The sequence below is a fragment of the Ambystoma mexicanum genome, chromosome 4p, assembly GCF_040938575.1.
Source record: "Ambystoma mexicanum isolate Mex_15411 chromosome 4p, UKY_AmexF1_1, whole genome shotgun sequence".
In the NCBI taxonomy this organism is placed as follows: Eukaryota; Metazoa; Chordata; class Amphibia; order Caudata; family Ambystomatidae; genus Ambystoma; species Ambystoma mexicanum.
The window spans coordinates 441,517,095-441,532,770 of NC_090927.1; the positions used below are offsets into that span (position 1 = coordinate 441,517,095).

At 48.5% G+C, this 15,676-nt stretch overlaps 1 protein-coding gene across 6 annotated transcripts in view; it reads right to left on the reverse strand.

Annotated features, from left to right (window-relative positions):
• LPIN1 (lipin 1) overlaps positions 1-15,676 on the reverse strand; it is a 369,397-nt gene that overhangs the window by 286,494 nt on the left and 67,227 nt on the right. For all 6 annotated transcript variants that reach the window (XM_069605954.1, XM_069605950.1, XM_069605951.1 and 3 more), the window contains exon 4: positions 13,080-13,411. In XM_069605954.1, the coding sequence (XP_069462055.1) occupies positions 13,080-13,411 (332 nt within the window). The remainder of the gene's footprint in view (positions 1-13,079; positions 13,412-15,676) is intronic.

A 15,676-nucleotide genomic window follows, 5' to 3' on the forward strand; every position in this document is an offset into this window, starting at 1 on the left:
AATGAGGGGCTTGTGATGAGGTGATGAGAATGAAGGATGCAGGGGCAATTAGGGACTTGTGATGAGGTGATGAGAATGAAGGATGCAGGGGCAATGAGGGACTTGTGATGAGGTGATGAGAATGAAGGATGCAGGGGCAATGAGGGACTTGTGATGAGGTGATGAGAATGAAGGATGCAGGGCCAATGAGGGGCTTGTGATGAGGTGATGAGAATTAAGGATGCAGGTGCAATGAGGGACTTGTGATGAGGTGATGAGAATGAAGGATGCAGGGGCAATGAGGGACTTGTGATGAGGTGATGAGAATGAAGGATGCAGGGGCAATGGGGGACTTGTGATGAGGTGATGAGAATGAAGGATGCAGGGGCAATGGGGGACTTGTGATGAGGTGATGAGAATGAAGGATGCAGGGCCAATGAGGGGCGTGTGATGAGGTGATGAGAATGAAGGATGCAGGTGCAATGAGGGACTTGTGATGAGGTGATGAGAATGAAGGATGCAGGGGCAATGGGGGACTTGTGATGAGGTGATGAGAATGAAGGATGCAGGGGCAATGGGGGACTTGTGGTGAGGTGATGAGAATGAAGGATGCAGGGGCAATGGGGGATTTGTGATGAGGTGATGAGAATGAAGGATGCAGGCTGAGGGTGTGTGATGAGAATGAAGGATGCAGGGGCAATGAGGGACTTGTGATGAGGTGATGAGAATGAAGGATGCAGGGGCAATGAGGGACTTGTGATGAGGTGATGAGAATGAAGGATGCAGGGGCAATGAAAGACTTGTGATGAGGTGATGAGAATGAAGGATGCAGGGGCAATGAGGGACTTGTGATGAGGTGATGAGAATGAAGGATTCAGGGCCAATGAGGGGCTTGTGATGAGGTGATGAGAATGAAGGATGCAGGTGCAATGAGGGACTTGTGATGAGGTGATGAGAATGAAGGATGCAGGGGCAATGAGGGACTTGTGATGAGGTGATGAGAATGAAGGATGCAGGGGCAATGAGGGACTTGTGATGAGGTGATGAGAATGAAGGATGCAGGCTGAGGGTGTGTGATGAGAATGAAGGATGCAGGGGCAATGAGGGACTTGTGATGAGGTATTGAGAATGAAGGATTCAGGGGCAATGAGGGACTTGTGATGAGGTGATGAGAATGAAGGATGCAGGGGCAATGAGGGACTTGTGATGAGAATGAAGGATGCAGGGGCAATGAGGGACTTGTGATGAGGTGATGAGGATGAAGGATGCAGGGGCAATGAGGGACTTGTGATGAGGTGATGAGAATGAAGGATGCAGGGGCAATGAGGGACTTGTGATGAGGTGATGAGAATGAAAGATGCAGGCTGAGGGTGTGTGATGAGAATGAAGGATGCAGGGGCAGTGAGGGACTTGTGATGAGGTGATGAGAATGAAGGATGCAGGGGCAGTGAGGGACTTGTGATGAGGTGATGAGAATGAAGGATGCAGGGGCAATGAGGGACTTGTGATGAGGTGATGGGAATGAAGGATGCAGGGGCAATGAGGGACTTGTGATGAGGTGATGAGAATGAAGGATGCAGGGGCAATGAGGGGCTTGTGATGAGGTGATGAGAATGAAGGATGCAGGGGCAATGAGGGACTTGTGATGAGGTGATGAGAATGATGGATGCAGGGGCAATGAGGGACTTGTGATGAGGTGATGAGAATGAAGGATGCAGGGGCAATGAGGGACTTGTGATGAGGTGATGAGAATGAAGGATGCAGGCTGAGGGTGTGTGATGATAATGAAGGATGCAGGGGCAATGAGGGGCTTGTGATGAGGTGATGAGAATGAAGGATGCAGCGGCAAAGAGGTACTTGTGATGAGGTGATGAGAATGAAGGATGCAGGGGCAATGAGGGACTTATGATGAGGTGATGAGAATGAAGGATGCAGGGGCAATGAGGGACTTGTGATGAGGTGATGAGAATGAAGGATGCAGGCTGAGGGTGTGTGATGAGAATGAAGGATGCAGGGGCAATGAGGGACTTGTGATGAGAATGAAGGATGCAGGGGCAATGAGGGACTTGTGATGAGGTGGTGAGAATGAAGGATGCATGGGCAATGAGGGACTTGTGATGAGGTGATGAGAATGAAGGATGCATGGGCAATGAGGGACTTGTGATGAGGTGATGAGAATGAAGGATGCAGGGGCAATGAGGGACTTGTGATGAGAATGAAGGATGCAGGGGCAATGAGGGACTTGTGATGAGAATGAAGGATGCAGGGGCAATGAGGGACTTGTGATGAGGTGATGAGAATGAAGGATGCAGGGGCAATGAGGGACTTGTGATGAGGCGATGAGAATGAAGGATGCATGGGCAATGAGGGACTTGTGATAAGGTGATGAGAATGAAGGATGCAGGCTGAGGGTGTGTGATGAGAATGAAGGATGCAGGGGCAATGAGGGGCTTGTGATGAGGTGATGAGAATGAAGGATGCAGGGGCAATGAGGGACTTGTGATGAGCTGATGAGAATGAAGGATGCAGGGGCAATGAGGGACTCGTGATGAGGTGATGAGAATGAAGGATGCAGGGGCAATGAGGGACTTGTGATGAGGTGATGAGAATGAAGGATGCAGGGGCAATGAGGGGCTTGTGATGAGGTGATGGGAATGAAGGATGCAGGGGCAATGAGGGACTTGTGATGAGGTGATGAGAATGAAGGATGCAGGGGCAATGAGGGACGTGTGATGAGGTGATGAGAATGAAGGATGCAGGGACAATGAGGGACTTGTGATGAGGTGATGAGAATGAAGGATGCAGGCTGAGGGTGTGTGATGAGAATGAAGGATGCAGGGGCAATGAGGGGCTTGTGATGAGGTGATGAGAATGAAGGATGCAGGGGCAATGAGGGACTTGTGATGAGGTGATGAGAATGAAGGATGCAGGGGCAATGAGGGACTCGTGATGAGGTGCTGAGAATGAAGGATGCAGGGGCAATGAGGGACTTGTGATGAGGTGATGAGAATGAAGGATGCAGGGGCAATGAGGGACTTGTGGTGAGGTGGTGAGAATGAAGGATGCATGGGCAATGAGGGACTTGTGATGAGAATGAAGGATGCATGGGCAATGAGGGACTTGTGATGAGGTGATGAGAATGAAGGATGCAGGGGCAATGAGGGACTTGTGATGAGAATGAAGGATGCAGGGGCAATGAGGGGCTTGTGATGAGGTGATGAGAATGAAGGATGCAGGGGCAATGAGTGACTTGTGATGAGGTGATGAGAATGAAGGATGCAGGGGCAATGAGGGACTTATGATGAGGTGATGAGAATGAAGGATGCAGGGGCAATGAGGGACTTGTGATGAGGTGATGAGAATGAAGGATGCATGGGCAATGAGGGACTTGTGATGAGGTGATGAGAATGAAGGTTGCAGGGGCAATGAGGGACTTGTGATGAGAATGAAGGATGCAGGGATGCAGGGGCAATGAGGGGCTTGTGATGAGGTGATGAGAATGAAGGATGAAGGCTGAGGGTGTGTGATGAGAATGAAGGATGCAGGGGCAATGAGGGACTTGTGATGAGAATGAAGGATGCAGGGGCAATGAGGGACTTGTGATGAGGTGGTGAGAATGAAGGATGCATGGGCAATGAGGGACTTGTGATGAGGTGATGAGAATGAAGGATGCATGGGCAATGAGGGACTTGTGATGAGGTGATGAGAATGAAGGTTGCAGGGGCAATGAGGGACTTGTGATGAGAATGAAGGATGCAGGGATGCAGGGGCAATGAGGGGCTTGTGATGAGGTGATGAGAATGAAGGATGCAGGGGCAATGAGGGACTTGTGATGAGGTGATGAGAATGAAGGATGCAGGGGCAATGAGGGACTTGTGATGAGGTGATGAGAATGAAGGAAGCAGGGGCAATGAGGGACTTGTGATAAGGTGATGAGAATGAAGGATGCAGGCTGAGGGTGTGTGATGAGAATGAAGGATGCAGGGGCAATGAGGGGCTTGTGGTGAGGTGATGAGAATGAAGGATGCAGGGGCAATGAGGGACTTGTGATGAGGTGATGAGAATGAAGGATGCAGGGGCAATGAGGGACTCGTGATGAGGTGATGAGAATGAAGGATGCAGGGGCAATGAGGGACTTGTGATGAGGTGATGAGAATGAAGGATGCAGGGACAATGACGGACTTGTGATGAGGTGATGAGAATGAAGGATGCACGCTGAGGGTGTGTGATGAGAATGAAGGATGCAAGGGCAATGAGGGACTTGTGATGAGAATGAAGGATGCAGGGGCAATGAGGGACTTGTGATGAGGTGATGAGAATGAAGGATGCAGGGGCAATGAGGGACTTGTGATGAGGTGATGAGAATGAAGGATGCAGGGGCAATGAGGGACTTATGATGAGGTGATGAGAATGAAGGATGCAGGGGCAATGAGGGACTTGTGATGAGGTGATGAGAATGAAGGATGCAGGGGCAATGAGGGACTCGTGATGAGGTGATGAGAATGAAGGATGCAGGGGCAATGAGGGACTTGTGATGAGGTGATGAGAATGAAGGATGCAGGGGCAATGAGGGACTTGTGATGAGGTGATGAGAATGAAGGATGCAGGGGCAATGAGGGACTTGTGATGAGGTGGTGAGAATGAAGGATGCATGGGCAATGAGGGACTTGTGATGAGGTGATGAGAATGAAGGATGCATGGGCAATGAGGGACTTGTGATGAGGTGATGAGAATGAAGGATGCAGGGGCAATGAGGGACTTGTGATGAGAATGAAGGATGCAGGGGCAATGAGGGACTTGTGATGAGGTGGTGAGAATGAAGGATGCATGGGCAATGAGGGACTTGTGATGAGGTGATGAGAATGAAGGATGCATGGGCAATGAGGGACTTGTGATGAGGTGATGAGAATGAAGGTTGCAGGGGCAATGAGGGACTTGTGATGAGAATGAAGGATGCAGGGATGCAGGGGCAATGAGGGGCTTGTGATGAGGTGATGAGAATGAAGGATGCAGGGGCAATGAGGGACTTGTGATGAGGTGATGAGAATGAAGGATGCAGGGGCAATGAGGGACTTGTGATGAGGTGATGAGAATGAAGGAAGCAGGGGCAATGAGGGACTTGTGATAAGGTGATGAGAATGAAGGATGCAGGCTGAGGGTGTGTGATGAGAATGAAGGATGCAGGGGCAATGAGGGGCTTGTGGTGAGGTGATGAGAATGAAGGATGCAGGGGCAATGAGGGACTTGTGATGAGGTGATGAGAATGAAGGATGCATGGGCAATGAGGGACTTGTGATGAGGTGATGAGAATGAAGGATGCAGGGGCAATGAGGGACTTGTGATGAGAATGAAGGATGCAGGGGCAATGAGGGGCTTGTGATGAGGTGATGAGAATGAAGGATGCAGGGGCAATGAGTGACTTGTGATGAGGTGATGAGAATGAAGGATGCAGGGGCAATGAGGGACTTATGATGAGGTGATGAGAATGAAGGATGCAGGGGCAATGAGGGACTTGTGATGAGGTGATGAGAATGAAGGATGCATGGGCAATGAGGGACTTGTGATGAGGTGATGAGAATGAAGGTTGCAGGGGCAATGAGGGACTTGTGATGAGAATGAAGGATGCAGGGATGCAGGGGCAATGAGGGGCTTGTGATGAGGTGATGAGAATGAAGGATGCAGGCTGAGGGTGTGTGATGAGAATGACGGATGCAGGGGCAATGAGGGACTTGTGATGAGAATGAAGGATGCAGGGGCAATGAGGGACTTGTGATGAGGTGGTGAGAATGAAGGATGCATGGGCAATGAGGGACTTGTGATGAGGTGATGAGAATGAAGGATGCATGGGCAATGAGGGACTTGTGATGAGGTGATGAGAATGAAGGTTGCAGGGGCAATGAGGGACTTGTGATGAGAATGAAGGATGCAGGGATGCAGGGGCAATGAGGGGCTTGTGATGAGGTGATGAGAATGAAGGATGCAGGGGCAATGAGGGACTCGTGATGAGGTGCTGAGAATGAAGGATGCAGGGGCAATGAGGGACTTGTGATGAGGTGATGAGAATGAAGGATGCAGGGGCAATGAGGGACTTGTGGTGAGGTGGTGAGAATGAAGGATGCATGGGCAATGAGGGACTTGTGATGAGGTGATGAGAATGAAGGATGCATGGGCAATGAGGGACTTGTGATGAGGTGATGAGAATGAAGGATGCAGGGGCAATGAGGGACTTGTGATGAGAATGAAGGATGCAGGGGCAATGAGGGGCTTGTGATGAGGTGATGAGAATGAAGGATGCAGGGGCAATGAGTGACTTGTGATGAGGTGATGAGAATGAAGGATGCAGGGGCAATGAGGGACTTATGATGAGGTGATGAGAATGAAGGATGCAGGGGCAATGAGGGACTTGTGATGAGGTGATGAGAATGAAGGATGCATGGGCAATGAGGGACTTGTGATGAGGTGATGAGAATGAAGGTTGCAGGGGCAATGAGGGACTTGTGATGAGAATGAAGGATGCAGGGATGCAGGGGCAATGAGGGGCTTGTGATGAGGTGATGAGAATGAAGGATGAAGGCTGAGGGTGTGTGATGAGAATGAAGGATGCAGGGGCAATGAGGGACTTGTGATGAGAATGAAGGATGCAGGGGCAATGAGGGACTTGTGATGAGGTGGTGAGAATGAAGGATGCATGGGCAATGAGGGACTTGTGATGAGGTGATGAGAATGAAGGATGCATGGGCAATGAGGGACTTGTGATGAGGTGATGAGAATGAAGGTTGCAGGGGCAATGAGGGACTTGTGATGAGAATGAAGGATGCAGGGATGCAGGGGCAATGAGGGGCTTGTGATGAGGTGATGAGAATGAAGGATGCAGGGGCAATGAGGGACTTGTGATGAGGTGATGAGAATGAAGGATGCAGGGGCAATGAGGGACTTGTGATGAGGTGATGAGAATGAAGGAAGCAGGGGCAATGAGGGACTTGTGATAAGGTGATGAGAATGAAGGATGCAGGCTGAGGGTGTGTGATGAGAATGAAGGATGCAGGGGCAATGAGGGGCTTGTGGTGAGGTGATGAGAATGAAGGATGCAGGGGCAATGAGGGACTTGTGATGAGGTGATGAGAATGAAGGATGCAGGGGCAATGAGGGACTCGTGATGAGGTGATGAGAATGAAGGATGCAGGGGCAATGAGGGACTTGTGATGAGGTGATGAGAATGAAGGATGCAGGGACAATGACGGACTTGTGATGAGGTGATGAGAATGAAGGATGCACGCTGAGGGTGTGTGATGAGAATGAAGGATGCAAGGGCAATGAGGGACTTGTGATGAGAATGAAGGATGCAGGGGCAATGAGGGACTTGTGATGAGGTGATGAGAATGAAGGATGCAGGGGCAATGAGGGACTTGTGATGAGGTGATGAGAATGAAGGATGCAGGGGCAATGAGGGACTTATGATGAGGTGATGAGAATGAAGGATGCAGGGGCAATGAGGGACTTGTGATGAGGTGATGAGAATGAAGGATGCAGGGGCAATGAGGGACTCGTGATGAGGTGATGAGAATGAAGGATGCAGGGGCAATGAGGGACTTGTGATGAGGTGATGAGAATGAAGGATGCAGGGGCAATGAGGGACTTGTGATGAGGTGATGAGAATGAAGGATGCAGGGGCAATGAGGGACTTGTGATGAGGTGGTGAGAATGAAGGATGCATGGGCAATGAGGGACTTGTGATGAGGTGATGAGAATGAAGGATGCATGGGCAATGAGGGACTTGTGATGAGGTGATGAGAATGAAGGATGCAGTGGCAATGAGGGACTTGTGATGAGAATGAAGGATGCAGGGGCAATGAGGGACTTGTGATGAGGTGGTGAGAATGAAGGATGCATGGGCAATGAGGGACTTGTGATGAGGTGATGAGAATGAAGGATGCATGGGCAATGAGGGACTTGTGATGAGGTGATGAGAATGAAGGTTGCAGGGGCAATGAGGGACTTGTGATGAGAATGAAGGATGCAGGGATGCAGGGGCAATGAGGGGCTTGTGATGAGGTGATGAGAATGAAGGATGCAGGGGCAATGAGGGACTTGTGATGAGGTGATGAGAATGAAGGATGCAGGGGCAATGAGGGACTTGTGATGAGGTGATGAGAATGAAGGAAGCAGGGGCAATGAGGGACTTGTGATAAGGTGATGAGAATGAAGGATGCAGGCTGAGGGTGTGTGATGAGAATGAAGGATGCAGGGGCAATGAGGGGCTTGTGGTGAGGTGATGAGAATGAAGGATGCAGGGGCAATGAGGGACTTGTGATGAGGTGATGAGAATGAAGGATGCATGGGCAATGAGGGACTTGTGATGAGGTGATGAGAATGAAGGATGCAGGGGCAATGAGGGACTTGTGATGAGAATGAAGGATGCAGGGGCAATGAGGGGCTTGTGATGAGGTGATGAGAATGAAGGATGCAGGGGCAATGAGTGACTTGTGATGAGGTGATGAGAATGAAGGATGCAGGGGCAATGAGGGACTTATGATGAGGTGATGAGAATGAAGGATGCAGGGGCAATGAGGGACTTGTGATGAGGTGATGAGAATGAAGGATGCATGGGCAATGAGGGACTTGTGATGAGGTGATGAGAATGAAGGTTGCAGGGGCAATGAGGGACTTGTGATGAGAATGAAGGATGCAGGGATGCAGGGGCAATGAGGGGCTTGTGATGAGGTGATGAGAATGAAGGATGCAGGCTGAGGGTGTGTGATGAGAATGAAGGATGCAGGGGCAATGAGGGACTTGTGATGAGAATGAAGGATGCAGGGGCAATGAGGGACTTGTGATGAGGTGGTGAGAATGAAGGATGCATGGGCAATGAGGGACTTGTGATGAGGTGATGAGAATGAAGGATGCATGGGCAATGAGGGACTTGTGATGAGGTGATGAGAATGAAGGTTGCAGGGGCAATGAGGGACTTGTGATGAGAATGAAGGATGCAGGGATGCAGGGGCAATGAGGGGCTTGTGATGAGGTGATGAGAATGAAGGATGCAGGGGCAATGAGGGACTTGTGATGAGGTGATGAGAATGAAGGATGCAGGGGCAATGAGGGACTTGTGATGAGGTGATGAGAATGAAGGAAGCAGGGGCAATGAGGGACTTGTGATAAGGTGATGAGAATGAAGGATGCAGGCTGAGGGTGTGTGATGAGAATGAAGGATGCAGGGGCAATGAGGGGCTTGTGGTGAGGTGATGAGAATGAAGGATGCAGGGGCAATGAGGGACTTGTGATGAGGTGATGAGAATGAAGGATGCAGGGGCAATGAGGGACTCGTGATGAGGTGATGAGAATGAAGGATGCAGGGGCAATGAGGGACTTGTGATGAGGTGATGAGAATGAAGGATGCAGGGACAATGACGGACTTGTGATGAGGTGATGAGAATGAAGGATGCACGCTGAGGGTGTGTGATGAGAATGAAGGATGCAAGGGCAATGAGGGACTTGTGATGAGAATGAAGGATGCAGGGGCAATGAGGGACTTGTGATGAGGTGATGAGAATGAAGGATGCAGGGGCAATGAGGGACTTGTGATGAGGTGATGAGAATGAAGGATGCAGGGGCAATGAGGGGCTTGTGATGAGCATGAGGGCTGAGGGAGTAATACGGGACTGTAAAGAGTATTAGGGATGCAAGGGTAATAGGGAACTGGGTAATGAGGAACTGTGACAAGGATGAAGGGTGCTGGGGTAATGAGGTAATGTGATGAAGATCAGGGCGGCTGATGAGGTATTGAAGGACTGCGACGTGTAGAAGGGTTTGCCGGGGTAATAAGGGGCCGTGATCAGGGGTAATGAGGCACTGCAATGAGGATGGGGGATGTCTGATATAATGAGGATGAGGGATGCCGGGAAAAGGATATGAGACTGTCAAATTGATGAGAGATGGGTAATGCTAATGAGGGACTGTGATGAAATGAAGGACGCTGGATATAGTGAGGGTCTATGATGAGGATAAGGGATTATGGGTTAAGTGTAATGAGGAACTGTGACAAGGATGAGGGGGTAATGAGTAACTGCGATGAGTATAAGGGGTACTAAGGGTAATGAAAGACTGATGAGTATAAGGGGTGCTAGGGGTGAGAGACTGTGATGAGTATGAGGGATGCTGGGGTAGGGGTAATACGGGAAAGTGACAAGGATGAGGGATGGCGGGGGAAGGGCAATGAGGGGCTCTGAGGAGGATGGTAATGCAGTGTAATGAGGGACTATGGTGAGGATGACGGATGCAGTGTTAATGAGGGACCATGATGAGGGATGAAATGGTAATAAGGCACAGTGTCGAGGAAGAGGCATGCAGTGGTAATGAGTCTATGGTGAGGATAAGGTATGTGGTTGTAATGAGGGGTTGTGACGACAATAAGGGATGCTGTGGCCATTAGGGTCTGTGATGAGGGTGAGAGATGTGGGGGTAATGAGTGACAGTGACAAGGATGCAGTGGTGATGATGGATGCAGTGGTAATAAGGGACACTGAAGAGGTTTAAGGATGCAGGGGCAATGAGGGACTGTGGCAAGGATAAGGGTTCCAGGAGTAAGGGCAACGAGGGACTGTGACAAGGAGGGATGTGAGGGTTAGGGTAAAGAATAAGGGGTGCAGTGGTAATGAAAGACTGTGATAATGGGAATGCAGAGGTAATGATGGAAAGTGACAAGGTTGGGGATGACACGGTAGGGTTAATGGGGAAATGTGATGAGGTTGAAGGTTACCCGGTAAATGAGAGACTGTAATGAAAATGAAGGTTGTGGGGTAATTAGGCACTTTGACAAAGATGAGGGTTGTAAGGTTGTAGGGTTAATGGCCGACTGTGATGAGGATGAGGTTCTGTCGGCAATGAAGTACTGTGACGAGGTTAAGATATGTGGGGTTAATGAGGGACTATGATGAGGAGGACGGGCGCAGTAGTAAGGAGGAACTTTGGCAAGGATGGGGTTGGGCCGAGGTTAATAAGGAACTGTGATGAGGATGGGGATGCTGGGGTAATGGTGATGAGGGACTGTGATGGGATGTGTTGGTAATAGTGACTGTTACATGGAAGAGGGATGCACAGATAATGAGGGACTGTGACGAGGAAGAGAGATGCTAGGGCAAAGGTAATATCCCATTTGCTGGTAGCCTTTGTACCTTCGTATATATGACATCACACAGTATGAGTTTTTAAGTATGTATATGCTTCTGCTTGTTCATTATATACACATTAGGAGTGTTATGTTTGTGTTATTAAACTTCAAGACTTTCTGCATGCGTATGCTTGCTCATATCACACACTAGGAGTGTTCTGCTTCTTCATGTGCTTGTGGTAGCTTGTGATATTACACTTTGCACATATTCACTATAAGATTTTTTCTGTTCTACATTAAAGGTTTTCTGCATATTCATATGCTTCTGCTTGTAGCATTCCAAGTGTTTTGCATATTCGCATGCTCCTACATTTTTGTCAAATTAAACATTACGAGCAATATGCTCATGTCAGACATATCCATAATTTAACATTTGCGTACAACTTAATATTTTGAGATTTGCTAATGCGATTTTCAAAGAGATTGAACACAGGCCTCTTGACTTACACAGGATATACTCAGGATGGCTCTAGCGCAGATCACCAGTGGATTCGAACAGCAGCCGCGAACCCCCATCCACAACCTCCCGCACTCATGCTGGCATTACAGGTGCGTAACCAAGAGTTTGAAGCACAGCTTCATATTATATGTGTGCCTAACATTTAGAGAAATCAAGCTCTAAACTTTACACTTCCCTGTCGGAGCTCTCCATTATCAGAAAGTGAAAAAATGCCTTCTTCCAAGTTCTTGCCCACAATTGCATGCCTAATCAGATCTGTCCGATTTAGTAGCCGGCCAAACCTGGCAATGATCAAAACGAATAGAGGGGAACGTATTGTTCCATTTCAACACACTATCCAACCTTAACTTAAGAGTTGCGACAGCAAAGCTATAATGATTTACTGATCCACTCTCCCACTTTTCCAAAGGCTCAGCGACACATACAGATAAAGTGCAAAGTCCTAAAACAGCCTGCTTTCCCAATTAAACTGAAAAAAATCAAACCTAATTCGCAACCAGGCCATCCACACATCGTCACTGCCCCCCTCAAACAAAGCAAAGTGCTAAATCTTCCTGACAATGCAGGGCCTACTGGAATCTACACCCGTCACAATCACACGGCCACAACTACACCTTTGTCAACTGAAATTCTACATCCTAACAGCTTGGTCACCAACCTCAGAAGTATTGGAGAAACACGTGACTGTTCCCCCAGAGCAGAGAAAGAGATTGCATTGGTGGCTCGGCTCGTCTCACCTAGAGGTAAGAACCCCACGGTCAGGCGCAAACCTGCATCGCCACTACAGGTGCAAGCCTGGTGGGATGCAGTGCTACTATGGACAATTGGCCCAAGAGGGGGATATGGTCCCCAAGTGATGCCACACTGTCCTCCAATTCATCTGGCACTGTTCAGGTCCTCTCCTCACATCCAAGGGCCAACTGTCCTGACGAGGACAATGTTATTGCCAGGGCTCTACTAAACGAGCAAAGCAGATGAAGATCGGAACACCTGTAAGTAATCAGGTCAATGTGGCTCATATAGTCCTATCTTCAGCAATGGCTGACATACTCAGTTGGCTATGTCTCATTTAGAAGGGACAAACCTTAAGCATCCATTTCTTGTGTGTTCGTTATTTCACTATGTTGTGGTTTCCTCTTCTGAAACAGCTTGTCTTCAACAAAACCGTTCCTCATTCTCCTATAACCAAAACATTGCAAAATATGTCTAGTGATTGTTCAATGGAGAATAACTCCGGATGCGGGTGGGCTGCAACATCTGCAAAGATTGCAACAGGTAACCCACAAAGACGCTCCAGAAGAGGTTTCTACTTTGTGGTGACGAAAAAATGACATGGTACTCAACGAGTGTGATGTTGCTTTCCAAATCAGCGACACTTGGTGAGTATAGGGGGGGGGGGGAGAGCTTTATATTGGCGCTTTTCAAAATACTTTTAACAAAGCTATCAAAGAATCTCCCATGAAATGCGCTCACCTTGCATGATCCAGTGGCTCATTCTCCTCGTCCGAGCTCATGTCGATAGGAAACATGTCCTCTTCTTCTTCTGTGGTGTCTCCGTTGTCGTCTCTTTTTACGTTGCTAAGCTTTGATTTCCGTCGTTTTCGCCTCCTCTTCTTGGCGGAGCCCCCCTGCGTGGAACTCTCTATCCCGCTCTGAGACAGATGCATGTTGGTGGAGGCCTGACCTGGGCACGCAGAGTCCATGTTCCTCAGTCTGTCAATGGAGTTCCTTTTGAGCTGCGCCTGGATGAGAGTGAATCCCTCTAACAAAATAGGAGACGTAGCCAGATGGGAAGGAATGAATTCCTAAGGAAAGAAAAAACAGTGATCTGTCTTACATGCCCTCATGTGAATGCCTTATTAAAAACAACATGGCATATTTTTTAAATCGTAGCAAAAACACACATGCACGCTTTCAATGTAGGTTGTGTGCATCCCTTGATCCAGACTTTCTCTGAGGGGAAACCCTTGCCTTCCTGTTCTTCCTCTCATGGCCTAGTCTTGAAAATCATCCAACAATGTATTCAAACGATTTTGTGGAATGTTTCAGGATAACTGAGGACAAAGGCTCCCAAACTTATCTGGATACATTGGAAGCTTGCAACCATAGAAAAAACAATAAACTTTAGAAATTTGACTAACAAGGAAGTCATGGGCTTTGTTGGTCAGAAACAAGGCAGGCTAGCAGTCTTACAGCCGACTGTTTTGGTATGTGCGCTTTTACACAGTCATGTTAAAGTAGTTAGTTTGGTGGTTGGGAAGGAACTAGAAACAGTGCAAGAGGAGAGAGTATAAAACAGATGTTAAATGGTTCTTCATTATTCATAGTCATGTGCAGATGTGGAATCCAGTGGGAACAGTGGCTGAGGATTATCTTGGGGTGGGTGTGGGGGGATAGCACTATGAGACACTGGGGCGGCCTACTGGGGAGAAGGTGCTTCTTAAGGGGGTTTTTAAAGCGACCCACTGTTGAAATGTCCTTAATGTATGGGAAGTTGGCCGTTCCAGTGACGAGGAGCCAGCAGAGTGCAGGGTGGACGGGGCCGAGTGTTGAGTATTGAGAGGAAGATTCAGCTTGGAACGGGGCTAACCCATGGATGTAGTTAAAGATAAAAAAAGAGGTAATTTTAGGAAGGAGATATTTTGCATGAATACCTGCATAGCTTGAAAGTGGTTCGTGGAGCTCGTTGGAGAGGGTACGGGCAGCAAGGTTCCATACCTTGTTGTTGATAGGAGTAAAGGAGCAGAGGGGCATCACAGGAGGAGGCCAAAGAGGGATTCCAGCCTGCTGAAGACCAGGGTGGTGATGAGTGAAACGTGAGATGCGATGGGTTTTACAGATGTCTAGGAGGTTCGTTTTGGCAGCCCTAGCAAGGAAGTGATGAAGTGCTGAAGTTTCAGGTTAAAAAGAACCCTCAAAATGTAAGCCATGTCTTAGGGATAATTCTCACGTATGTACTAATTCCCTTCAACTTTAGAGAACCCAGCCCTTTTGCTGGACTTTAGGACTTTTTCATTTTAACCCTGGAGTGAGTGAGACCTTTTTCTCACTCTTTCATGTGTTTTGACCCGATTTGGATTATGTGTTTTCACTGTTTTTGGAGTGTGACAAATTCCACAGGCAACTAGTGATTGTATGGTGACACACAGAACCTTCAGTGCAGTGTCCCAGAGAAATCCTTCTAGATTTCTCACAAGGTTAAAATACCTTTTCTTGGGTGAATTCAATTTACTTGCCTTTTCTCTTTGTAGGTCGAGCACACCCCATCTTATGTGGAGTGCTGGGGGGTACCCAGTAGCCCCTTATCCTACATTATCATGTAACATTTGTACGTTACCCTCACTACATTAAATGGCTGGTGGCAGTCGTTTAATTTTTCATGCCATTTTGCTTTTCTACCACAGGCTGAACCCTCTGCTGCAGCACAACACCCATGGGTGACAATTTTGTCAAAATGGCCCGACTTCTTTTCTCACCATTTTCTGTTTGTGAGGCCTTTCTTGGGTTTTACTCTATGCGTTGAGACAGATTTGAGGCCTTTGTTTGTCTTACCTTTGGCGAGCCTCTGGCTCCAGTGTGTCTGGAAGGACAGGATGTGAGGGAGGGTCCCGATACTCCCCTGTCCTTTGTCTCTAGGAATGCCTGAATGCAACCAGTCCTGATTGGCTGGCTAGCTATCCTTTCAGGACAGCCACCCTTCTGCATGATTGACAGCCTAGGCTGTGCATGAATGGGAAAAACCTGCTTCAAAGGCAAGAGTTTTGGGACTAGAGGCAGAGTCGACCACTGGGAGAAACAACCGATGAAGTAACCATTAACAAAGCTTGCTGCATCCTCCTGATCTTTGAATTGCACAGTGAATCCCTGCTGCTGTGCTGAAACTCCCTTTTCACTTCCACAGAGAAGCCTCGGAAGGGACGACTTCTCCCCTTGGGTTAGTTGGAACAACTAACCCCGAGACAAACTCCACTGGACCATCTTCCCCGACTGGCTGTACTTCTTCATTGCTGCACGAACTGACTGCCAGGGGTCGAGTAATACGTAGTTGAGTGAAACGTCTGATGCAGTAA